The 25,711-nt window shown below is 43.7% G+C and overlaps 6 protein-coding genes across 9 annotated transcripts; all 6 read left to right on the top strand.

Annotated features, from left to right (window-relative positions):
• Window positions 1–2,291: 2,291 nt before the first annotated feature.
• LOC138209025 (E3 ubiquitin-protein ligase TRIM21-like) lies at window positions 2,292–3,979 on the top strand. The gene has a single exon (XM_069167345.1). The coding sequence runs from the start codon at window positions 2,292–2,294 to the stop codon at window positions 3,930–3,932; it is 1,641 nt and encodes a 546-aa protein (XP_069023446.1). The 3' UTR covers window positions 3,933–3,979.
• A 3,154-nt stretch (window positions 3,980–7,133) lies between these two features.
• LOC138208655 (E3 ubiquitin-protein ligase TRIM21-like) lies at window positions 7,134–8,777 on the top strand. The gene has a single exon (XM_069166719.1). The coding sequence runs from the start codon at window positions 7,134–7,136 to the stop codon at window positions 8,775–8,777; it is 1,644 nt and encodes a 547-aa protein (XP_069022820.1).
• Window positions 8,778–13,401: 4,624 nt separating this feature from the next.
• On the top strand, window positions 13,402–15,365 carry LOC138209125 (E3 ubiquitin-protein ligase TRIM39-like). Its single transcript, XM_069167499.1, has one exon. The coding sequence runs from the start codon at window positions 13,449–13,451 to the stop codon at window positions 15,090–15,092; it is 1,644 nt and encodes a 547-aa protein (XP_069023600.1). The 5' UTR covers window positions 13,402–13,448; the 3' UTR covers window positions 15,093–15,365.
• Window positions 15,366–16,650: 1,285 nt separating this feature from the next.
• LOC138209002 (E3 ubiquitin-protein ligase TRIM21-like) lies at window positions 16,651–19,143 on the top strand. The gene is made up of 2 exons (XM_069167302.1): window positions 16,651–16,657; window positions 16,879–19,143. Exon 2 carries the CDS (start codon window positions 16,888–16,890, stop codon window positions 18,529–18,531), a length of 1,644 nt encoding a protein of 547 aa, XP_069023403.1. The 5' UTR covers window positions 16,651–16,657; window positions 16,879–16,887; the 3' UTR covers window positions 18,532–19,143.
• Window positions 19,144–19,901: 758 nt separating this feature from the next.
• LOC138208658 (uncharacterized) lies at window positions 19,902–20,861 on the top strand. Its single transcript, XM_069166724.1, has one exon. The coding sequence runs from the start codon at window positions 19,902–19,904 to the stop codon at window positions 20,859–20,861; it is 960 nt and encodes a 319-aa protein (XP_069022825.1).
• Window positions 20,862–22,934: 2,073 nt separating this feature from the next.
• Window positions 22,935–24,836, top strand: LOC138209053 (E3 ubiquitin-protein ligase TRIM39-like). 4 transcript variants are annotated; one of them, XM_069167398.1, is made up of 2 exons: window positions 22,935–23,669; window positions 23,736–24,836. In XM_069167398.1, the coding sequence occupies exons 1-2, from the start codon at window positions 22,986–22,988 to the stop codon at window positions 24,624–24,626; spliced, it is 1,575 nt and encodes a 524-aa protein (XP_069023499.1). In that variant the 5' UTR covers window positions 22,935–22,985; the 3' UTR covers window positions 24,627–24,836. The 4 variants fall into 4 exon arrangements, with proteins under 4 accessions (XP_069023499.1, XP_069023500.1, XP_069023498.1 ...); XM_069167399.1 differs by having other exon boundaries at window positions 23,796–24,836; XM_069167397.1 differs by having other exon boundaries at window positions 22,935–23,212; window positions 23,249–24,836.
• The last annotated feature ends 875 nt before the right edge of the window (window positions 24,837–25,711 follow it).

The raw sequence follows: 25,711 nt of genomic DNA on the forward strand, positions 1-25,711 counted from the left end.
CACAGATCCATACAAAAAATAAACAATCTGCATACAGCAGAATTGAATACAATGTCAGTACTGTAATTTATAAACTATATATACAAATATATATATATATATACATATATACACATATATATATATATATATCTTTATATACATATATATGTATATATAGTTTATAAATTACGAATATACATATATATATATAATATTCACTATGGTCAATATTAACATACCAACATATTTCACACACACATGTACTCATGTCTCAATGGCATCACTTATACCTAACAGGCATTATTTAAACGTCCACCGTTACTAAGCAACACACTCAACAGCTGTTCTCAATCTGACCGTTTACTTCAGGCGCTAAAACAAGAACATGACGTCATCGTTCCCGCTCGGTTCAACAGGTCCCGACGCATTAACCCCTCAGCGCTTAGCTAGCGCTTAGCTAGCCCCGTCACGTACATGTAGCTCCACAATCACAGATATCAACCACGTAAAATAATATTTTTCAACAAATTAATGTTTATCTCCGACTGGTTTTTGTTCTCTTCTCTCCTGATAGATATCTTTAGCCCAACTAAACGACTGTCCTCCTTTGTAGCTCTACAGCAACGGCTAACTGTTAGCAACGCATTCGTCACTCACCGGAGATTCTTGTCAGACTTAAAAGAAACTTCTTCCTTCGGAGTCGGTCTGGTTAACGACCAAATAAATAAAAATCCTCAAAAGCAGTGAGCAGAAATCAACCAAATGAGATTCTTCATGGTGTAGATCATGACGCTGCTGCTTCATTGGAGACATAAAGGGTCTTCTTCCGGGAGAAGGCTTTGATCTCCCGACGTGCACCACAGCGCCCCTCTGGTAAACGTCGGTATTGCATGTGTGAGTTAACCCTTTAGTTGTTGGTAAAACTAACGTGAGTGACACTGAGATTGTGAAAAATGTTTTATTTTGAAATTTTTTAGCCTGGTGTATCTCCTATCTGTGGCCAGCAGAAGGCATCAGAACAGCAGCAATTAGGTAACAACATAAACACCTCAACTTCCTGTTTACATCCAGGAACAACATGAGAAGAGTCTGTGGTGGAAAGTAACCGAGTACATTTACTAAAGTACGATTTGGAGGTATTTGTAGTTTACTGGAGTATTTAAATGTTCAGCTACCGTCTCCTTCCACTCCACCACATTTATCTGACAGCTTCAGTCACATTTCACATGAAGATTTATCACAATGGATGAAATAAATTGTTAAAATCCAACAATTTGTTAAATATTAAACCAGCAGTTTGTTTGTTTGACCTCATTTTGTAAAACTGATCTGTGAGCTGCAATAAACTCAGTGAGATACAAGAAGGAGGAAATAAACCCTGACAGACAGAGCTGCACCGGCCGTCTTTAAAGGAGTAAACTGTCGGAATTAAAAACGAATAGATTTGTTTTCAGAAGTGTTCCTGAGACCAGGCAGTGATTTCCACGACAGAATTTTGTCTGTTTTTAATGCAGTGCTGCCTGAGTACCCGAAGATCACCACCATCCAATATTCAGCCTTGTCCCTTGTGTACAGAGATTTCTCCAGATTCTCTGAATCATTTGATTATATTATGAACTGTAGATGATGAAATCCACAAATTATTTGTAATTTTGACTCTGTTCCATCTTTTTGAGATTTGTTGGTGCCACCAAATTATTAAGAAGGCATATATTTTTTCTAAAATAGAATTTCTCTTTCAACAGTTGATATGTTGTCTTTGGTCGATTTTCAATTAAATTTGAGTTTACATGATTTATAAATCATCACATTTATTTTATTACATTTTACACAACATCCCAACTGTTTTTGGAAACAGTGTTGTGACTTTAATAATGTCTGAACCTGAATGAGGAAACACACCCTGACAAACAGCAGCAGAGAGGCGGAGCCAAACTGGAAAAACTAGATTCCATGTCACATTAAAGTGAAAGTTAGTCAGAGAGACAGCAGAGCTGCAGTCCAGACGAATCTCTGTGTTTCTTTCTGACGATAAAATAATCTTCATCTGTTCTTCCTCAACACCTGAGTCCAACACTGGTGAGTACAGCTGATCAGATTTACTGTTTCAACGACCAGCATCAACACAAAACTTACAGCTTCAATCAAACAGGAAGTTCAACACCTTTCATTTCGTACCGACTCCTCGTGTCACTTTAACTCTGAAGTTCAGCTGTTGAACAGAAGAAACAATAGAAGAATATTTTTCCTTATAACTCTTTTTGAAATGATGTTTTTCCCTCTTTGACTTTTGTCCTCAGACTGCAGACATGTCTGCTGCCAGCTGTCTTCTCTCTGAGGATCAGTTTCTGTGTTCCATCTGTCTGGATGTGTTCACTGATCCAGTCAGCACACCATGTGGACACAACTTCTGCAAAAACTGCATCACTGAACACTGGACCGTTACCGACAGGTGTCAGTGTCCCATGTGTAATAAGGTGTTCCGGAGAAGACCTGAACTAAACATCAACACGTTGTTCTCTGAGATGGTTGCTCAGTTCAGACATGAAGCTCAACAGAAAGCCAGCAGCAGCTCAGAGCAACAAGCTGCCAAACCAGGAGAAGTTCCCTGTGACGTCTGCACTGGAACCAAACTGAAGGCCCTCAAGTCCTGCCTGGTGTGTCTGACCTCCTACTGTGAGACTCACTTGCAGCCTCATCTGACAATGTCGGGCCTGAAAAGACATCAGCTGACGGAGCCTGTGGAGAACCTGGAAGGCAGGATGTGTACAAAGCACGATAAACCTCTGGAGCTGTTCTGTCAGACCGACCAGACATGTGTCTGCGTGCTCTGCTCTGTTTTAGACCACAAGACACACGAGTTGGTTCCACTGAGAGAAGAATATGAAGGAAAGAAGGCAGAGCTGGGGAAGAAAGATGCTGAGATTCAGCAGATGATCCAGAAGAGACGACTGAAGATTGAGGAGCTCAAAGAGTCGGTGAAGACGAGTAAAGCTGCTGCAGACAGAGAGAAAGCAGAAGGTGTTGAGGTGTTCACTGCTCTGAAGGAGGCGGCTGAGAGAGGCCTGAACGAGCTCATGGAGGAGATCCAAGAGAAGCAGGAAACAGTAGAGAAACAGGCTGAAGGTTTCATCTCAGATCTGCAGCAGGAAATCTCTGAGCTGATGAAGAGGAGCTCTGAGGTGGAGCAGCTCTCACGCTCTGCAGACCACCTCCACCTCCTCCAAAGCTTCTCGTCCCTGACAGCTGCTCCACCCACCGAGAAACGGACAGAGGTCAGCGTCCGTCCACCATCATATGAGGGGACTGTGGTGAGAGCTGTGGTTCAGCTGGAGGAGACGCTCAGGAAAAAGAGGAAGCTGCTGTTTGAGGCCAAGCTGAAGAGACTCCAGCAGTCTGCAGTGGACGTGACTCTGGATCCTGATACAGCACATCCTGAACTCATCCTGTCTGATGACAGGAAACGAGTGAACCTTGGTGATGTGAGGAAGAATCTTCCAGACAACCCAGAAAGGTTTTCTGAATTTGTTTGTGTTTTAGGAAAGAAGAGTTTCTCTGCAGGCAAGTTTTACTTTGAGGTTCAGGTTAAAGGAAAGACAGACTGGACTTTAGGAGTGGTCAGAGAGTCAATCAAGAGGAAGAGAAACATCACAGTGACTCCTCAGAAAGGTTTCTGGACTATATGGTTGAGAAATGGAAATGAATACGAAGCTCTTGCTGACCCTTCAGTCCGTCTGAGTCTTGGGTCTGGTCCTGAGAAGGTGGGGGTGTTTGTGGATTATGAGGAGGGTCTGGTCTCTTTTCATGATGTCGATGCTGCAGCTCTTATCTACTCCTTTACTGGCTGCTCCTTCACTGACAAACTCCTCCCATTCTTCAGTCCCTGTGTTAATGAAGATGGTAAAAACTCTGCACCTCTGATCATCTCTCCTGTCAATCAAACTGCCTGATCTGTTTCATGATGAAGCGTCTCCATCAGTGAACGTACTTATTAAAAAGGTTCTCTTTGATTCGGTCTGTGGGACTGAGGCTTGAGGGAAATGTGTCTCCTCTGATGTCCAGTATGTCCCCACTGTTTCCTGTCTGATGTGATGATGTAGCATTAAAAGTCATGATGTCCTGAGCTGGAATGTTTCTGTCAGTGTCAGAAAGCTTCAGAGTCACAACATCAACATGTCTGAGCAGGAAACACATTTTCTCTGCAGGTTGAAGGTTTTTGTTTTTTGATGAAGATATTTTACAATCAAATGTAACATAATGTGATGTAATAACTGCAGCAGTGAGAGGCAGGTACGAAACATCAACATGTTGGGGTGTTTATGGGCTACATGTCATATTATTGATCAGTTAATGTAGGAAACAAATAGCAGATTAATCAATCATGAATTTCAGTACACTGACAGACGATGCATGTGTTATTAAATTTGACCAATAAAACAGATTCTGAAAATAATATCTGTTTTCAGCCTCCACTTTTTATAACAATCAATATTATAATGCTGATGTAGGTCTATGTAACACACTAGATTTCCTGCGTTAAGTTTAGGACTGTCTTTAGGTCGCTCTGGGAGTGAATGAAACACGGCAAATGTTTGCAGTTTAAAACAGGGAACTGAACTGCAATTTATTATAGTTATTAACACGCACAGAAAATTAAGGAAACAACATAAAAGAAAAATAACAAATTCAAATAATAACCCAATACCGGTATTTCTCTCACAGTCAGTCAGTTTCAGTCTCTTGTCTTCCTATCTACTACCCCGGGAGTGTATGTCTGGAGGCTCTCAGAATAACTCTTATCTGAATCTTTTGCTCGTCGGTGCTCCGGCAGGAGAATCCAAGAAGCCCAAATGCAGCTTCACCCACGGAGAAGATGATCAGGGATCACAGGGTCACTCAGCTCCAGCGCTCTGCGGAGGTTTCTGGGGATCGCTGTCTCCATCACAGATCCATACAAACAAAACAACCTGCATACAGCAGAATTGAATACAATGTCAGTACTGTAATTTATAAACTCTCTCTCTCTCTCTCTATATATATATATATATATATATTCACTATGGTCAATATTAACATACCAACATATTTCACACACACATGTACTCATGTCTCAATGGCATCACTTATACCTAACAGGCATTATTTAAACGTCCACCGTTACTAAGCAACACACTCAACAGCTGTTCTCAATCTGACCCGTTTACTTCTGGTGCTAAAACAAGAACATGACGTCATCGTTCCCGCTCGGTTCAACAGGTCCCGACGCATTAACCCCTCAGCGCTTAGCTAGCGCTTAGCTAGCCCCGTCACGTACATGTAGCTCCACAATCACAGATATCAACCACGTAAAATAATATTCATCAACAAATTAATATTTATCTCCGACTGGTTTTTGTTCTCTTCTCTCCTGATAGATATCTTTAGCCCAACTAAACGACTGTCCTCCTTTGTAGCTCTACAGCAACGGCTAACTGTTAGCAACGCATTCGTCACTCACCGGAGATTCTTCTCAGACTTAAAAGAAACTTCTTCCTTCGGAGTCGGTCTGGTTAACGATCAAATGAATAAAGATCCTCAAAAGCAGTGAGCAGAAATCAACCAAATGAGATTCTTCATGGTGTAGATCATGACGCTGCTGTTTCATTGGAGACATAAAATGTCTTCTTCCGGGAGAAGGCTTTGATCTCCCGACGTGCACCACAGCGCCCCTCTGGTAAACGTCGGTATTGCATGTGTGAGTTAACCCTTTAGTTGCTGGTAAAACTAACGTGAGTGACACTGAGATTGTGAAAAATCTTTTATTTTGAAATTTTTTTGCCTGGTGTATCTCCTATCTGTGGCCAGCAGAGGGCATCAGCAGCAGCCATTAGGTAACAACATAAACACCTCAACTTCCTGTTTACATCCAGGAACAACATGAGAAGAGTCTGTGGTGGAAAGTAACCGAGTACATTTACTAAAGTACGATTTGGAGGTATTTGTAGTTTACTGGAGTATTTAAATGTTTAGCTACTGTCTCCTTCCACTCCACCACATTTATCTGACAGCTTCAGTCACATTTGACATGAAGATTTGTCACAGTGGACGAAATAAGAAGTTGTTAAAATCCAACAATTTGTTAAATATTAAACCAGCAGTTTGTTTGTTTGACCTCATTTTGTAAAACTGATCTGTGAGCTGCAATAAACTCTGAGATACAAGAAGGAGGAAACAAGCCCTATCAGACAGAGCTGCACCGGCCGTCTTTAAAGGAGTAATCTGTAGGAATTAAAACCAAACAGATTTGTTTTCAGAAGTGTTCCTGAGACCAGGCAGTGATTTTCACTACAGAATTTTGTCTGTTTTTAATGCAGTGCTGCCTGAGGACCCGAAGAGCACCACCATCCAATATTCAGCCTTGTCCCTTGTGTACAGAGATTTCTCCAGATTCTCTGAATCATTTGATTATATTATGAACTTTAGATGATGAAATCCACAAATTAATTGTAATTTTGACTCTGTTCAAACTTTTTGAGATTTGTTGGTGCCATCAAATTATTAAGAAGGCATATATTTTTTCTACAATAGAATTTCTCAGTTTCAACAGTTGATATGTTGTCTTTGGTCGATTTTCAATTAAATATGAGTTTACATGATTTATAAATCATCACATTTATTTTATTACATTTCACACACCATCCCAAATGTTTTTGGAAACAGTGTTGTCACTTGAATAACGTCTGAACCTTGAATGAGGAAACACACCCTGACAAACAGCAGCAGAGAGGGGGAGCCAAACTGGAAAAACTAGATTCCATGTCACATTAAAGTGAAAGTTAGTCAGAGAGAAAGCAGAGCTGCAGTCGAGACGAATCTCTGTGTTTCTATCTGAAGATAAAATAAACTTCATCTGTTCTTCCTCAACACCTGAGTCCAACACTGGTGAGTACAGCTGATCAGATTTACTGTTTCAACAACCTGCATCAACACAAAACTTACAGCTTCAATCAAACAGGAAGTTCAGCTCCTTTGATTTCGTACCGACTCCTCGTGTCACTTTAACTCTGAAGTTCAGCTGTAGAACAGAAGAAACAATAGAAGAATATTTTTCCTTATAACTCTTTTTAAATTGATGTTTTTCCCTCTTTGACTTTTGTCCTCAGACTGCAGACATGTCTGCTGCCAGCTGTCTTCTCTCTCAGGATCAGTTTCTGTGCTCCATCTGTCTGGATGTGTTCACTGATCCAGTCAGCACACCATGTGGACACAACTTCTGCAAAAACTGCATCACTCAACACTGGACCGTTACCGACAGGTGTCAGTGTCCCATGTGTAATAAGGTGTTCCGGAGAAGACCTGAACTAAACATCAACACGTTGTTCTCTGAGATGGTTGCTCAGTTCAGACATGAAGCTCAACAGAAAACCAGCAGCAGCAGCTCAGAGCAACAAGCTGCCAAACCAGGAGAAGTTCTCTGTGACTTCTGCACTGGAACCAAACTGAAGGCCCTCAAGTCCTGCCTGGTGTGTCTGACCTCCTACTGTGAGACTCACTTGCAGCCTCATCTGACAACATCCAGCCTGAAAAGACATCAGCTGACGGAGCCTGTGGAGAACCTGGAAGGCAGGATGTGTACGAAGCACCATAAACCTCTGGAGCTGTTCTGTCAGACCGACCAGACATGTGTCTGCGTGCTCTGCTCTGTTTTAGACCACAAGACACACGAGTTGGTTCCTCTGAGAGAAGAATATGAAGGAAAGAAGGCAGAGCTGGGGAAGACAGAGGCTGAGATTCAGCAAATGATCCAGAAGAGACGACTGAAGATTGAGGAGCTCAAAGAGTCGGTGAAGACGAGTAAAGCTGCTGCAGACAGAGAGAAAGCAGAAGGTGTTGAGGTGTTCACTGCTCTGAAGGAGGCGGCTGAGAGAGGCCTGAACGAGCTCATAGAGGAGATCCAAGAGAAGCAGGAAACAGTAGAGAAACAGGCTGAAGGTTTCATCACAGATCTGCAGCAGGAAATCTCTGAGTTGATGAAGAGGAGCTCTGAGGTGGAGCAGCTCTCACGCTCTGCAGACCACCTCCACCTCCTCCAAAGCTTCTCGTCCCTGATAGCTGCTCCACCCACCGAGGACCGGACAGAGGTCAGCGTCCGTCCACCATCATATGAGGGGACTGTGGTGAGAGCTGTGGTTCAGCTGGAGGAGACGCTCAGGAAAAAGAGGAAGCTGCTGTTTGAGGCCGAGCTGAAGAGACTCCAGCAGTCTGCAGTGGACGTGACTCTGGATCCTGATACAGCACATCCTGATCTCATCCTGTCTGATGACGGGAAACAAGTGAACCTTGGTGATGTGAGGAAGAATCTTCCAGACAACCCAGAGAGGTTTTCTGAATGTGGTTGTGTTTTAGGAAAACAGAGTTTCTCTGCAGGCAGATTTTATTTTGAGGTTCAGGTTAAAGGAAAGACTAAATGGACTTTAGGAGTGGTCAGAGAGTCGATCAACAGGAAGGGAGACATTACACTTTCTCCTCAGAAGGGTTTCTGGACTATATGGTTGAGAAATGGAAATGAATACAAAGCTGTTGCTGACCCTCCAGTCCGTCTGAGTCTTGGGTCTGGTCCTGAGAAGGTGGGGGTGTTTGTGGATTATGAGGAGGGTCTGGTCTCTTTTTATGATGTTGATGCTGCAGCTCTTATCTACTCCTTTACTGGCTGCTCCTTCACTGACAAACTCCTCCCATTTTTAAATCCCTGTCTTAATGATGGTGGTAAAAACTCTGCACCTCTGATCATCTCTCCTGTCAATCAAAGTGCCTGATCTGTTTCATGATGAAGCGTCTCCATCAGTGAACGTACTTATTAAAAAGGTTCTCTGTGATCCGGTCTGTGGGACTGAGGCTGAGGGAAATGCGTCTCCTCTGATGTCCAGTATGTCCCCACTGTTTCCTGTCTGATGTGATGATGCAGCATTAAAAGTCATGATGTCCTGAGCTGGAATGTTTCTGTCAGAGTGTCAGAAAGCTTAAGAGTCACAACATCAACACGTCTGAGCAGGAAACACATTTTCTCTGCAGGTTGAAGGTTTTTCTGTTTTTTGATGAAGATATTTTGCAATCAAATGTAACATAATGTGAAGTAATAACTGCAGCAGTGAGAGGCAGGTACGAAACATCAACATGTTGGGGTGTTTATGGGCTACATGTCATATTATTGATCAGTTAATGTAGGAAACAAATAGCAGATTAATCAATCATGAGTGTCAGTACACTGACAGACGATGCATGTGTTATTAAATTTGACCAATAAAGCAGATTCTGAAAATAATATCTGTTTTCAGCCTCCACTGTTTTTATAACGATCAACATTATAATGCTGATGTAGGTCTATGTAACACACTACATTTCCTGTGTTAAGTTTAGGACTGTCTTTAGTTCGCTCTGGGAGTGAATGAAACACGGCAAATGTTTGCAGTTTAAAACAAGGAACTGAACTGCAATTTATTATAGTTATTAACACACACAGAAAATCAAGGGAACAACATAAAGAAAAATAACAAGTTGAAATAATAACCCCAATACCGGTATTTCTCTCACAGTCAGTCAGTTTCAGTCTCTTGTCTTTCAGTCTACTACCCGGGTAGTGTATGTCTGGAGGCTCTCAGAATAACTCTTATCTGAATCTTTTGCTCGTCGGTGCTCCGGCAGAAGAATCCAAGAAGCCCAAATGCAGCTTCACCCACAGCGAAGATGATCAGGGGTCACAGGGTCACTCAGCTCCAGCGCTCTGCAGAGGTTTCTGGGGATCGCTGTCTCCATCACAGATCCATACAAAAAATAAACAATCTGCATACAGCAGAATTGAATACGATGTCAGCACTGTAATTTATAAACTATATATACAAATATATATATATATATACATATATACACATATATATATATATATATCTTTATATACATATATATTTATATATAGTTTATAAATTACGAATATACATATATATATATAATATTCACTATGGTCAATATTAACATACCAACATATTTCACACACACATGTACTCATGTCTCAGTGACATCACTTATACCTAACAGGCATTATTTAAACGTCCACCGTTACTAAGCAACACACTCAACAGCTGTTCTCAATCTGACCGTTTACTTCAGGCGCTAAAACAAGAACATGACGTCATCGTTCCCGCTCGGTTCAACTGGTCCGACGCATTAACCCCCCAACGCTTAGCTAGCGCTTAGCTAGCCCCGTCACGTACATGTAGCTCCACAATCACAGATATCAACCACGTAAAATAATATTCATCAACAAATTAATATTTATCTCCGACTGGTTTTTGTTCTCTTCTCTCCTGATAGATATCTTTAGCCCAACTAAACGACTGTCCTCCTTTGTAGCTCTACAGCAACGGCTAACTGTTAGCAACGCATTCGTCACTCACCGGAGATTCTTCTCAGACTTAAAAGAAACTTCTTCCTTCGGAGTCGGTCTGGTTAACGATCAAATAAATGAACATCCTCAAAAGCAGTGAGCAGAAATCAACCAAATGAGATTCTTCATGGTGTAGATCATGACGCTGCTGTTTCATTGGAGACATAAAGGGTCTTCTTCCGGGAGAAGGCTTTGATCTACCGACGTGCACCACAGCGCCCCTCTGGTAAACGTCGGTATTGCATGTGTGAGTTAACCCTTTAGTTGCTGGTAAAACTAACGTGGGTTACACTGAGATTGTGAAAAATGTTTTATTTTGAAACTTTTTAGCCTGGTTTATCTCCTATCTGTGGCCAGCAGAGGGCATCAGCAGCAGCCATTAGGTAACAACATAAACACCTCCACTTCCTGTTTACATCCAGGAACAACATGAGAAGAGTCTGTGGTGGAAAGTAACCGAGTACATTTACTAAAGTACGATTTGGAGGTATTTGTAGTTTACTGGAGTATTTAAATGTTTAGCTACCGTCTCCTTCCACTCCACCACATTTATCTGACAGCTTCAGTCACATTTCACATGAAGATTTATCACAATGGATGAAATAAATTGTTAAAATCCAACAATTTGTTAAATATTAAACCAGCAGTTTGTTTGTTTGACCTCATTTTGTAAAACTGATCTGTGAGCTGCAATAAACTCTGAGATACAAGAAGGAGGAAATAAACCCTGACAGACAGAGCTGCACCGGCTCTCTTTAAAGGAGTAATCTGTAGGAATTAAAGGCACTTTAGTTTGTTTTCAGAATTATATGATGAACTGATTAGAGTGTGTGTGTGTGTGTGTGTGTGTGACTGCAGTTGATTTCACAATCAAACCATCAGATTCATCTGGACATGACAGGTGTCATTGCGTTTTATTGGCTGCAGCCCGGAGGAGACCGACCTCTCAGGTTTCTGTCGACCAATAGGAGCGGCTGTAACAGAAGCACCTTCAGGATGTTTCAGTTAAATGCGGCAGATAAACGTTTAATGAGTCGTTAGATGTAATGCAGCTGGAAGCAGACGTCAGTAACACCACGTTAATAAATGTCTTTAAAGTGATACTTGATGTCTGAATGAAACTGTCAAATTAAAAAGGACCAACCCACACAAACTTAGTTCTGTTTGTAAATGATTTAATGAGAAGAGAAATAAAAATATAACCTGATGTGAGGCAGCAGGATTCAGTTCATGTTGTTTCCAGCTGACAGGAAGTGGATGGTGTCCGGTCAGGAGGACTCGACCTGACGAGTGTCTGACTCCAGGACCGTCTGTCATGAGATGGTGTTTACCAGGACCCAAATACAGGCTCACAGCCTTGGATATCGGTTCCAATATACAGTCTTTATTCTAATCAACACAAAAACAAACAAACCAAAGGGTGGCACCTATCGTGTCCACTTGCTTCCAGTCGGGAGGGCAACTCAAACGACAGATCCGGGGAGACACGGCTGGCAGGGCTGCCGGCAGACCAGCGGACAGGACCGCTGGAAGAAATAAGCCTCCGAGTCGGGAGAGCAACTCCACCACTGGTGACTCGGACAGGGAGCTGCACGGGAGGAACGGGAGGAACGGGAGGAACTGGACGGACGGGGGACTAACAAATGAACCTACAACCAGAGGAGTGCAGGGGCAGGGTACATATAGTCCGGGGAGGTGATCAGGGAGATGCAGCACACCTGCAGGTGGTGATCCGGGGTGAGTGGCTGCAGCTGCTGGGACCGGTGAGGGGCGTGGCCACGGGAGGAGAGAAAAGGAGGACACAGAACAAGCAGACAGGGGATTGAGAGGACACAGGAGGAGAGGTGATCGGGGATAAAACGAAGGCAAACCGGACTCCTGACACCGTCGGCGTTCGTAGAAACGAGGTCTCTACGTGAGCTTCTGCTTCTTCCGAGCCTGAAACTGCTCTGTTTTGCTTTTAATCGACTTGACGACCAGCGACAGACTCGGGTCCATCGCTTTATTCGGAGCGCCGACGTCACTTTCCCGCATCTTCCCCGCTGCTTCCTGTTTACTCTTGGCACCTGCCGGTGTGGGCGTGGTCTCCTAAGTGCCGACCGTGTGGCGCCGCCCCGCTTCTTCCTCCTCCTCCTCCTACTCCTCCCGCCGGCGCTGCTTCTCGGCCAGGATGCTCTGAGTGGCTCTGGTCTTCTTGTAGCTGGGGTGGGAGGGGTCCAGGTTGAACAGGTGGGAGGTGAACGTGGCCTGGAAACGAGTGTCTTTAACGTCCAGCTGAGGACAGACGGAGACCGGTGAGACACGTGTTATTCCATCCTGCTGTGTCTCTGAGTCAGACTGATTTAAAATCCACAAATTCTTTGCAATTTTGACTCTATTACAACTTTTTCAGACGTGTTGCTGCTATCAAATTTAAAATAAGAATATAATTTTCATAAAACAATAGAACTTTTTTCAGTTTCAACATTTGATATGTTGTCTTTGGTCCATTTTCAATTAAAAATGAGTTTACATGATTTATAAATATTCACATATATTTAATTATATTTTACACAGCATCCCAACTTTTTTGGAAACAGTGTTGTAACTTTAATAATGTCTGAACCTGAATGAGGAAACACACCCTGACAAACGGCAGCAGAGAGGCGGAGCCAAACTGGAAAAACTAGATTACAGATCACATTAAAGTGAAAAAGTGAAAGATAAAATTAGTCAGAGAGATGGCAGAGCAGCAATCGAGACTAATCTCTGTGTTTCTATCTGAAGATTAAATAAACTTCATCTGTTTTTCCTCAACACCCGAGTCCAACACTGGGGAGTACAGCTGATCAGATTTACTGTTTCAACAACCAGCATCAACACAAAACTTACAGCTTCAATCAAACAGGGAGTTCAACTCCTTTCATTTCGTACCGACTCCTCGTGTCACGTTAACTCTGTGAAGTTCAGCTGTAGAACAGAAGAATCAATAGAAGAATATTTGTCTTTATAACTCTTTTTAAAATGATGTTTTTCCCTCTTTGACTTTTGTCCTCAGACTGCAGACATGTCTGCTGCCAGCTGTCTTCTCTCTGAGGATCAGTTTCTGTGCTCCATCTGTCTGGATGTGTTCACTGATCCAGTCAGCACACCATGTGGACACAACTTCTGCAAAAACTGCATCACTCAAAACTGGACCGTTACCGACAGGTGTCAGTGTCCCATGTGTAATAAGGTGTTCCGGAGAATACCTGAACTAAACATCAACACGTTCATCTCTGAGATGGTTGCTCAGTTCAGACATGAAGCTCAACAGAAAGCCAGCAGCAGCAGCTCAGAGCAACAAGCTGCCAAACCAGGAGAAGTTCCCTGTGACGTCTGCACTGGAACCAAACTGAAGGCCCTCAAATCCTGCCTGGTGTGTCTGACCTCCTACTGTGAGACTCACCTGCAACCTCATCTGACAACGTCCAGCCTGAAAAGACATCAGCTGACAGAGCCTGTGGAGAACCTGGAAGGAAGGATGTGTACGAAGCACCATAAACCTCTGGAGCTGTTCTGTCAGACCGACCAGACGTGTGTCTGCGTGCTCTGCTCTGTTTTAGACCACAAGACACACGAGTTGGTTCCTCTGAGAGAAGAATATGAAGGAAAGAAGGCAGAGCTGGGGAAGACAGAGGCTGAGATTCAGCAGATGATCCAGAAGAGACGACTGAAGATTGAGGAGCTCAAAGAGTCGGTGAAGACGAGTAAAGCTGCTGCAGACAGAGAGAAAGCAGAAGGTGTTGAGGTGTTCACTGCTCTGAAGGAGGCGGCTGAGAGAGGCCTGAACGAGCTCATAGAGGAGATCCAAGAGAAGCAGGAAACAGTAGAGAAACAGGCTGAAGGTTTCATCACAGATCTGCAGCAGGAAATCTCTGAGCTGATGAAGAGGAGCTCTGAGGTGGAGCAGCTTTCACGCTCTGCAGACCACCTCCACCTCCTCCAAAGCTTCTCGTCCCTGACAGCTGCTCCACCCACCGAGGACCGGACAGAGGTCAGCGTCCGTCCACCATCATATGAGGGGACTGTGGTGAGAGCTGTGGTTCAGCTGGAGGAGACGCTCAGGAAAAAGAGGAAGCTGCTGTTTGAGGCCGAGCTGAAGAGACTCCAGCAGTCTGCAGTGGACGTGACTCTGGATCCTGATACAGCACATCCTAACATCATCCTGTCTGATGACAGGAAACGGGTGAACCATGGTGATGTGAGGAAGAATCTTCCAGACAACCCAGAGAGGTTTTCTAAATGTGTTTGTGTTTTAGGAAAGCAGAGTTTCTCTGCAGGCAGGTTTTACTTTGAGGTTCAGGTTAAAGGAAAGACTAAATGGACTTTAGGAGTAGTCAGAGAGTCGATCAACAGGAAGGTAAGCATCACACTGACTCCTCAGGAAGGTTTCTGGACTAAAAGTCTGAGAAATGGAAATGAATACAAAGCTCTTGCTGACCCTTCAGTCCGTCTGAGTCTTGGGTCTGGTCCTGAGAAGGTGGGTGTGTTTGTGGATTATGAGGAGGGTCTGGTCTCCTTTTATGATGTCAATGCTGCAGCTCTTATCTACTCCTTTACTGGCTGCTCCTTCACTGACAAACTCCTCCCATTTTTAAATCCCTGTCTTAATGAAGGTGGTAAAAACTCTGCACCTCTGATCATCTCTCCTGTCAATCAAACTGCCTGATCTGTTTCATGATGAAGCGTCTCCATCAGTGAACGTACTTATTAAAAAGGTTCTCTGTGATCCGGTCTGTGGGACTGAGGCTGAGGGAAATGTGTCTCCTGTGATGTCCAGTATGTCCCCACTGTTTCCTGTCTGATGTGATGATGCAGCATTAAAAGTCATGATGTCCTGAGCTGGAATGTTTCTGTCAGAGTGTCAGAAAGCTTCAGAGTCACAACATCAACACGTCTGAGCAGGAAACACATTTTCTCTGCAGGTTGAAGGTTTTTCTGTTTTTTTGATGAGATTTTACAATCAAATGTAACATAATGTGATGTAATAACTGCAGCAGTGAGAGGCAGGTACGAAACATCAACATGTTGGGGTGTTTATGGGCTACATGTCATATTATTGATCAGTTAATAGAGGAAACAATCAGCAGATTAATCAATCATGAGTGTCAGTACACTGATAGATGATGTATGTGTTTTTAAATTTGACTAATAAAGCATATTCTGAAAATAATATCTGTTTTCAGCCTCCACTGTTTTTGTAATGATCAATATTATAATGCTGAGATTGTGAAAAATCTTTTATTTTGAAACTTTTTAGCCTGGTGTATTTCCTGTGTCCAGCAGAGGGCATCAGCAGCAGCCATTAGGTAGCAACATAAACACCTCAACTTCCTGTTTACATCCAGGAACAACATGAGAAGAGTCTGTGGTGGAAAGTAACCGAGTACATTTACTAAAGTACGATTTGGAGGTATTTGTAGTTTACTAGAGTATTTAAATGTTTAGCTACCGTCTCCTTCCACTCCACCACATTTATCTGACAGCTTCAGTCACTTTTCACATGAAGATTTGTCACAGTGGACGAAATAAGTTGTTAAAATACAACAATTTGTTAAATATGAAACCAGCAGTTTAACCGAATAGATTTGTTTTCAGAAGTGTTCCTGAGACCAGGCAGTGATTTCCACTACAGAATTTTGTCTGTTTTTAATGCAGTGCTGCCTGAGGACCCGAAGATCACCACCATCCAATATTCAGCCTTGTCCCTTGTGTACAGAGATTTCTCCAGATTCTCTGAATCATTTGATTATATTATGAACTGTAGATGATGAAATCCACAAATTATTTGTAATTTTGACTCTGTTCCAACTTTTTGAGATTTGTTGGTGCCATCAAATTATTAAGAAAGCATATATTTTTTCTAAAATACACTTTCTCAGTTTCAACAGTTGACATGTTGTTTTTGGTCGATTTTCAATTAAATATGAGTTCACATGATTTATAAATCATCACATTTATTTTATTACATTTTACACACCATCCCAACTGTTTTTCGAAACAGTGTTGTGACTTTCATTAATGTCTGAACCTGAATGAGGAAACACACCCTGACAAACAGCAGCAATAAAAAGCGAGTAAACATTGGAAGGACAAGTTTCAAGTTCAGATTAAAGTGAAAGACAAAGTTAGTCAGAGAGACGACAGAGCTGCAGTCGAGACGAATCTCTGTGTTTCTATCTGAAGACAAAATAAACTTCATTTGTTCTTCCTCAACACCTGAGTCCAACACTGGTGAGTACAGCTGATCAGATTTACTGTTTCAACAACCTGCATCAACACAAAACTTACAGCTTCAATCAAACAGGAAGTTCAACTCCTTTGATTTCGTACCGACTCCTCGTGGCATTTTAACTCTGAAGTTCAGCTGTAGAACAGAAGAAACAATAGAAGAATATTTGTCTTCATAACTCTTTTTAAAATGATGTTTTTTCCTCTTTGACTTTTGTCCTCAGACTGCAGACATGTCTGCTGCCAGCTGTCTTCTCTCTGAGGATCAGTTTCTGTGCTCCATCTGTCTGGATGTGTTCACTGATCCAGTCAGCACACCATGTGGACACAACTTCTGCAAAAACTGCATCACTCAACACTGGACCGTTACCGACAGGTGTCAGTGTCCCATGTGTAAAGAGAAGTTCGACACTAGACCTCAGCTGAGAGTCAACACGTTGTTCTCTGAGATAGTTGCTCAGTTCAGACATGAATCTCAACAGAAAGCCAGCAGCAGCAGCTCAGAGCAACAAGCTGCCAAACCAGGAGAAGTTCCCTGTGATGTCTGCACTGGAACCAAACTGAAGGCCCTCAAGTCCTGCCTGGTGTGTCTGACCTCCTACTGTGAGACTCACCTGCAGCCTCATCTGACAACGTCCAGCCTGAAAAGACATCAGCTGACGGAGCCTGTGGAGAACCTGGAAGGCAGGATGTGTACGAAGCACCATAAACCTCTGGAGCTGTTCTGTCAGACCGACCAGACATGTGTCTGCGTGCTCTGCTTTGTTTTAGACCACAAGACACACGAGTTGGTTCCTCTGAGAGAAAAATCTGAAGGAAAGAAGGCAGAGCTGGGGAAGACAGAGGCTGAGATTCAGCAGATGATCCAGAAGAGACGACTGAAGATTGAGGAGCTCAAAGAGTCGGTGAAGACGAGTAAAGCTGCTGCAGACAGAGAGAAAGCAGAAGGTGTTGAGGTGTTCACTGCTCTGAAGGAGGCGGCTGAGAGAGGCCTGAACGAGCTCATAGAGGAGATCCAAGAGAAGCAGGAAACAGTAGAGAAACAGGCTGAAGGTTTCATCACAGATCTGCAGCAGGAAATCTCTGAGCTGATGAAGAGGAGCTCTGAGGTGGAGCAGCTCTCACGCTCTGCAGACCACCTCCAACTCCTCCAAAGCTTCTGGTCCCTGACAGCTGCTCCACCCATCGAGGACCGGACAGAGGTCAGTGTCCGTCCACCATCATATGAGGGGACTGTGGTGAGAGCTGTGGTTCAGCTGGAGGAGACGCTCAGGAAAAAGAGGAAGCTGCTGTTTGAGGCCGAGCTGAAGAGACTCCAGCAGTCTGCAGTGGACGTGACTCTGGATCCTGATACAGCACATCCTAAACTCATCCTGTCTGATGACGGGAAACAAGTGAACCATGGTGACGTGAGGAAGAATCTTCCAGACAACCCAGAGAGGTTTTCTGAATTTGTTTGTGTTTTCGGAAAGAAGAGTTTCTCTGCAGGCAAGTTTTACATTGAGGTTCAGGTTAAAGGAAAGACAGACTGGACTTTAGGAGTGGTCAGAGAGTCGATCAACAGGAAAGGAAAAATCACAGTGACTCCTCAGAAAGGTTTCTGGACTATATGGTTGAGAAATGGAAATAAATACGAAGCTCTTGCTGACCCTTCAGTCCGTCTGAGTCTTGGGTCTGGTCCTGAGAAGGTGGGGGTGTTTGTGGATTATGAGGAGGGTCTGGTCTCTTTTTATGATGTCGATGCTGCAGCTCTTATCTACTCCTTTACTGGCTGCTCCTTCACTGACAAACTGCTCCCATTCTTCAGTCCCTGTAATAATGATGGTGGTAAAAACTCTGCACCTCTGATCATTTCTCCTGTCAATCAAACTGCCTGATCTGTTTCATGATGAAGCGTCTCCATCAGTGAACGTACTTATTAAAAAGGTTCTCTGTGATCCGGTCTGTGGGACTGAGGCTGAGGGAAATGTGTCTCCTGTGATGTCCAGTATGTCCCCACTGTTTCCTGTCTGATGTGATGATGCAGCATTAAAAGTCATGATGTCCTGAGCTGGAATGTTTCTGTCAGAGTGTCAGAAAGCTTCAGAGTCACAACATCAACACGTCTGAGCAGGAAACACATTTTCTCTGCAGGTTGAAGGTTTTTCTGTTTTTTGATGAAGAGATTTTACAATCAAATGTAACATAATGTGATAACAAAAATAGAACAAAAAAAATAGTAATTATGGTATAATGCACAGATATATACAAAATGTGACCCATTGTATCGTATATATCTCTCGTAGTGATGAGTTAAAAAAAAAAAAAAAATGTAAACCAACTGGTGTCCGAAAGAAACTGCAGCAGTGAGAGGCAGGTACGAAACATCAACATGTTGGGGTGTTTATGGGCTACATGTCATATTATTGATCAGTTAATGTAGGAAACAATCAGCAGATTAATCAATCATGAGTGTCAGTACACTGACAGATGATGTATGTGTTATTAAATTTGACCAATAAAGCAGATTCTGAATATAATATCTGTTTTCAGCCTCCACTGTTTTTGTAATGATCAATATTATAATGCTGAGATTGTGAAAAATCTTTTATTTTGAAACTTTTGAGCCTGGTGTATTTCCCGTCGGTGTCCAGCAGATGGCATCAGAACAGCAGCCATTAGGTAACAACATAAACACCTCAACTTCCTGTTTACATCCAGGAACAACATGAGAAGAGTCTGTGGTGGAAAGTAACCAAGTACATTTACTAAAGTACGATTTGTAGGTATTTGTACTTCACTGGAGTATTTAAATGTTCAGCTACTGTCTCCTTCCACTCCACCACATTTATCTGACAGGTTCAGTCACATTTCACATGAAGATTTGTCACAGTGGACGAAGTAAGAAGTTGTTAAAATCCAACAATTTGTTAAATATTAAACCAGCAGTTTGTTTGTTTTACCTCATTTTGTAAAACTGATCTGTGAGCTGCAATAAACTTACAGTGAGATACAAGAAGGAGGAAACAAACCCTGACAGACAGAGCTGCACCGGCACTCTTTAAAGGAGTAATCTGTAGGAATTAAAAGCACTTTAGTTTGTTTTCAGAATTATGATAGCGTGTGTGTGTGTGTGTGTGTGTGTGTGTGTGTGTGTGTTTGTGTGTGTGTGTGTGTGTGTGTGTGTGTGTGTGTGTGTGTGTGACTGCAGATGATTTCGTGCCTTTGATTTCACAATCAAACCATGAGATTCATCCGGACCTGACAGATGGTCCACCTCCTCGACGACTTACTTGTTATAACCCCTCCTTTATCACCTCCAGCCCACGGTCTCTTGACCATGAAATTAGTCTTCGCTCAGCTTGGCGTCCCTCTCTCTGAAGAGAAAACAGAAGGTCCTTCACACATCTTGGAGTTTCTCGGGATTAGTCTCGACACTGTCCGGTTCCAAGCTTCTTTGCCCGCGGAGAAACTCCACCGCACCATTCTCCTCCTACAAAACTTTCTTCTTACTCCCTCTTGCACCAAACGACAACTGCTCTCCCTCTTGGGATTTCTGAACTTTGCCTTGCGCATCATCCCCCAGGGTCGCTCCTTTATTTCTCACTTGCTCTCCCTCGCATCATTTACACCCTCACTTATCGATCCAGTCTCCATGGAGACCCCCTCCAGAACAGAGATGCAGATGTGGCTGCACCTCCTCTCCAACTGGAACGGTATCACCTTTTTTTACGACGACCAACTTTCCAACCCAGAAGACATTCAGCTCTATACTGACGCTGCTCCTTCCGCCGGTTTTGGGGGTCACTACGGCAGACGATGGTTTTCAGCTGAATGGCCCATCGAGTTCCGTAACTTCCTCCAAGGCTCCCTATTATCATCTTCAGCAGTCCACGAAATATATCCGGTCGTCATCGCGGCTCTCCTCTGGGGGCACGAGTGGCCAAAAAGGTCTATACTCATCCATTCTGATAATATCGCCATAGTCGACGTCATTAACAAAGGCAGAACAAACTCTCCCGCAATCATGCCCTTCATACGCCGTCTCACGTGGCTGTCGGTCACCCTTCAATTTATTCTCCGAGCTAAACATGTTCCTGGCCACCATAACTCCATCGCTGACTCTTTGTCTCGCTTCTCCTTCCAGATCTTCAGAACCTTAGCTCCAGATGTGGAGGAGAATCCAACCACTGTCCCACCATTTTCAGACACAACATTCCTCATCTGAAACCAACCATTGCGGAACTCATTGCTTTTTCCCAACGAGCCATCGTCACCAGCTCAGCCCCCAGCACTCTTTCTACTTACTGGACAGCCTGGAACTCTTTCCGCTCCTTCCACGCCACGTTTAACCTTCCGTTCCCTTCCTTCGACGTGGCCTCCGTATGCAGCTTCATCTCTCACGTCCACTCAATTCTCCACATCGAGATACCCACCATTAAGGTTTACCTTAGCGGTATCAACTTCTTTGCAAAATTACTCACTGGCTCCCCTGTAACGCTCTCCCAGTCGTCTTTACTTATTAAAGGCCTTCAGCGCCAAACACCTACACCGACTCCTCGCCATCTCCCGCTAACCACCGATCTTATTTCTCGCTGCATTGCCACCCTTCGCTCTAACCACTTTTCCACCCACCTGGCGCGCACTCTGGAATCCATATTTCTACTTGCTTTCTTCGGTTTCTCATGATGCTCAGAATTCGCTTCTTCTTCAGCCAAGTTTAACCCGAGTCTCCACCCTTGTGTGTCAGACCTTTATCCCATCTCCGAAGATTGCTTAGGCTATTCGCTCAAACGGAGCACAAACCAGGTCAGCAACCCAGTTCCCATATTTTACTTTAAACTAAATTAATATGAGCCCCTACGAACCCGTCATACACTATCTTCAGCTTAGGAAAATGCAGCAAACTTCTTCCCATGAACCGCTGTTCATCACGGAAACAGGCAAAGTTGCCAATCGATCCTGGTTCCTTTTACACTTCAGAGCAGTTCTAATAAACTCTGGAATTAATCCTGACTCCTTCTCCGGCCACTCCTTCCGCATAGGGGCAGCCACCATCAAGTCAAGCAGAGGAGTCCCAGACCACCTCATCAAGATCATGGGCCGCTGGTCTTCCCAAGCCAACCAAATTTACACCCGCCACAGCTTTGACGACCTGCGCAAAGGGCAGGCAGTCTTGCTTTCTTAGGATGGCTTCTTTTGGGGATTTGCAAAGCCCGGGAGCCGCAGTAGATCCTCAACTAAGCCTTCCCCAAACCGCGAAACTCTCACCCTGGCTTAATCTCCTTCAATCAATGAAGGTTCGCCCTCGGCCGAGGCGGGGTTCTAGCTAGTGAAATGAGTCTTTAGATGTAATGCAGCTGGAAGCAGACGTCAGTAACACCACGTTAATGAATGTATTTAAAGTGATACTTGATGTCTGAATGAAACTGTCACATTAAAGGACCAACCCACGCAAACTTAGTTCTGTTTGTAAACGATTTAATGAGAAGAGAAATAAAAATATAACCTGATGTGAGGCAGCAGGATTCAGTTCATGTTGTTTCCAGGTGACAGGAAGTGGATGGTGTCCGGTCAGGAGGACTCGACCTGACGAGTGTCTGACTCCAGGACTGTCGGGGTTTGTAGAAAGGAGGTCTCTATGTGAGCTTCTGCTTCTTCCGAGCCAAAAACTTCTCCGTTTTGCTTTTAACCGACTTGACGAGCAGCGACATACTCGGGTCCATCGCTTTATTCAGAGATCCAACGTCACTTTCCTGCATCTTCCCCGCTACTTCCTGTTTACTCTTGGCACCCACCTGTGTGGGTATGGTCTCCTGAGCGCTGACCATGTGGCGCCACCCCTCCTCCTTCTATTTACGTTTTACACAGCATCCTAACTTTTTTGAAAACTTGGTGAGACTATATTGATGTCTGAACCTGAATGAGGAAACACACCCTGACAAACAGCAGCAATAAAAAGCGAGTAAACATTGGAAGGACAAGGTTCAAGTTCAGATTAAAGTGAAAGATAAAGTTAGTCAGAGAGACGGCAGAGCTGCAGTCGAGACGAATCTCTGTGTTTCTATCTGAAGACAAAATAAACTTCATCTGTTCTTCCTCAACACCTGAGTCCAACACTGGTGAGTACAGCTGATCAGATTTACTGTTTCAACAACCAGCATCAACACAAAACTTACAGCTTCAATCAAACAGGAAGTTCAGCTCCTTTGATTTCGTACCGACTCCTCGTGTCACTTTAACTCTGAAGTTCAGCTGTAGAACAGAAGAAACAATAGAAGAATATTTGTCTTCATAACTCTTTTTAAAATGATGTTTTTCCCTCTTTGACTTTTGTCCTCAGACTGCAGACATGTCTGCTGCCAGCTGTCTTCTCTCTGAGGATCAGTTTCTGTGCTCCATCTGTCTGGATGTGTTCACTGATCCAGTCAGCACACCATGTGGACACAACTTCTGCAAAAACTGCATCACTCAACACTGGACCGTTACCAACAGGTGTCAGTGTCCCATGTGTAATAAGGTGTTCCGGAAAAGACCTGAACTAAACATCAACACGTTCATCTCTGAGATGGTAGCTCAGTTCAGACATGAAGCTCAACAGAAAGCCAGCAGCAGCAGCTCAGAGCAACAAGCTGCCAAACCAGGAGAAGTTTCCTGTGACGTCTGCACTGGAACCAAACTGAAGGCCCTCAAGTCCTGCCTGGTGTGTCTGACCTCCTACTGTGAGACTCACCTGCAGCCTCATCTGACAACGTCCAGCCTGAAAAGACATCAGCTGACGGAGCCTGTGGAGAACCTGGAAGGCAGGATGTGTACGAAGCACCATAAACCTCTGGAGCTGTTCTGTCAGACTGACCAGACATGTGTCTGCATGCTCTGCTTTGTTTTAGACCACAAGACACACGAGTTGGTTCCTCTGAGAGAATATGAAGGAAAGAAGGCAGAGCTGGGGAAGACAGAGGCTGAGATTCAGCAGATGATCCAGAAGAGACGACTGAAGATTGAGGAGCTCAAAGAGTCTGTGAAGACGAGTAAAGCTGCTGCAGACAGAGAGAAAGCAGAAGGTGTTGAGGTGTTCACTGCTCTGAAGGAGGCGGCTGAGAGAGGCCTGAACGAGCTCATAGAGGAGATCCAAGAGAAGCAGGAAACAGTAGAGAAACAGGCTGAAGGTTTCATCACAGATCTGCAGCAGGAAATCTCTGAGCTGATGAAGAGGAGCTCTGAGGTGGAGCAGCTCTCACGCTCTACAGACTACCTCCACCTCCTCCAAAGCTTCTCGTCCCTGACAGCTGCTCCACCCACCGAGGACCGGACAGAGGTCAGCGTCCGTCCACCATCATATGAGGGGACTGTGGTGAGAGCTGTGGTTCAGCTGGAGGAGACGCTCAGGAAAAAGAGGAAGCTGCTGTTTGAGGCCAAGCTGAAGAGACTCCAGCAGTCTGCAGTGGACGTGACTCTGGATCCTGATACAGCACATCCTAAACTCATCCTGTCTGATGACGGGAAACAAGTGAACCATGGTGACGTGAGGAAGAATCTTCCAGACAACCCAGAGAGGTTTTCTTTCTGTGTCTCTGTTTTAGGAAAACAGAGTTTCTCTGCAGGCAGATTTTATTTTGAGGTTCAGGTTAAAGGAAAGACGGACTGGACTTTAGGAGTGGTCAGAGAGTCGATCAAGAGGCAGGGAAAAATCACAGTGACTCCTCAGAAAGGTTTCTGGACTTTACGTCTGAGAAATGGAAATGAATACAAAGCTCTTGCTGACCCTCCAGTCCGTCTGAGTCTTGGGTCTGATCCTGAGAAGATGGGGGTGTTTGTGGATTATGAGGAGGGTCTGGTCTCCTTTTATGATGTCGATGCTGCAGCTCTTATCTACTCCTTTACTGGCTGCTCCTTCACTGACAAACTCCTCCCATACTTCGGTCCCTGTCTTAATGAAGGTGGTAAAAACTCTGCACCTCTGATCATCTCTCCTGTCAATCAAACTGCCTGATCTGTTTCATGATGAAGCGTCTCCATCAGTGAACGTACTTATTAAAAAGGTTCTCTGTGATCCGGTCTGTGGGACTGAGGCTGAGGGAAATGTGTCTCCTCTGATGTCCAGTATGTCCCCACTGTTTCCTGTCTGATGTGATGATGCAGCATTAAAAGTCATGATGTCCTGAGCTGGAATGTTTCTGTCAGAGTGTCAGAAAGCTTCAGAGTCACAACATCAACACATCTGAGCAGGAAACACATTTTCTCTGCAGGTTGAAGGTTTTTCTGTTTTTTGATGAAGAGATTTTACAATCAAATGTAACATAATATGATGTAATAACTGCAGCAGGGAGAGGCAGGTACGAAAAATCAACATGTTGGGGTGTTTATGGGCTACATGTCATATTATTGATCAGTTAACGTAGGAAACAATCAGCAGATTAATCAATCATGAGTGTCAGTACACTGACAGACGATGTATGTTATTAAATTTGACCAATAAAGCATATTCTGAAAATAATATCTGTTTTCAGCCTCCACTGTTTTCGTAATGATCAATATTATAATGCTGAGATTGTGAAAAATGTTTTATTTTGAAACTTTTTAGCCTGGTGTATTTCCCGTCTATGTCCAACAGACGGAATCAGAACAGCAGCCATTAGGTAACAACATAAACACCTCAACTTCCTGTTTGCATCCAGGAACAACATGAGAAGAGTCAGTGGTGGAAAGTAACTGAGTACATGTACTAAAGTACGATTTGGAGGTATTTGTAGTTTACTGGAGTATTTAAATGTTCAGCTACTGTCTCCTTCCACTCCACCACATTTATCTGACAGCTTTATCACTTTTCACAAGAAGATTTGTCACAGTGGACGAAATAAGAAGTTGTTAAAATCCAACAATTTGTTAAATATTAAACCAGCAGTTTGTTTGTTTGACCTCATTTTGTAAAACTGATCTGTGAGCTGCAATAAACTCTGAGATACAAGAAGGAGGAAATAAACCCTGACAGACAGAGCTGCACCGGCACTCTTTAAAGGAGTAATCTGTAGGAATGAAACCACTTTGATTTGTTTTCAGAATTATGATATGATGAAC

The sequence above is a fragment of the Embiotoca jacksoni genome, unplaced genomic scaffold, assembly GCF_022577435.1.
Source record: "Embiotoca jacksoni isolate LCO1_2020_lvr unplaced genomic scaffold, fEmbJac1.0.p SCAF_4, whole genome shotgun sequence".
Lineage (NCBI taxonomy): Eukaryota > Metazoa > Chordata > Actinopteri > Embiotocidae > Embiotoca > Embiotoca jacksoni.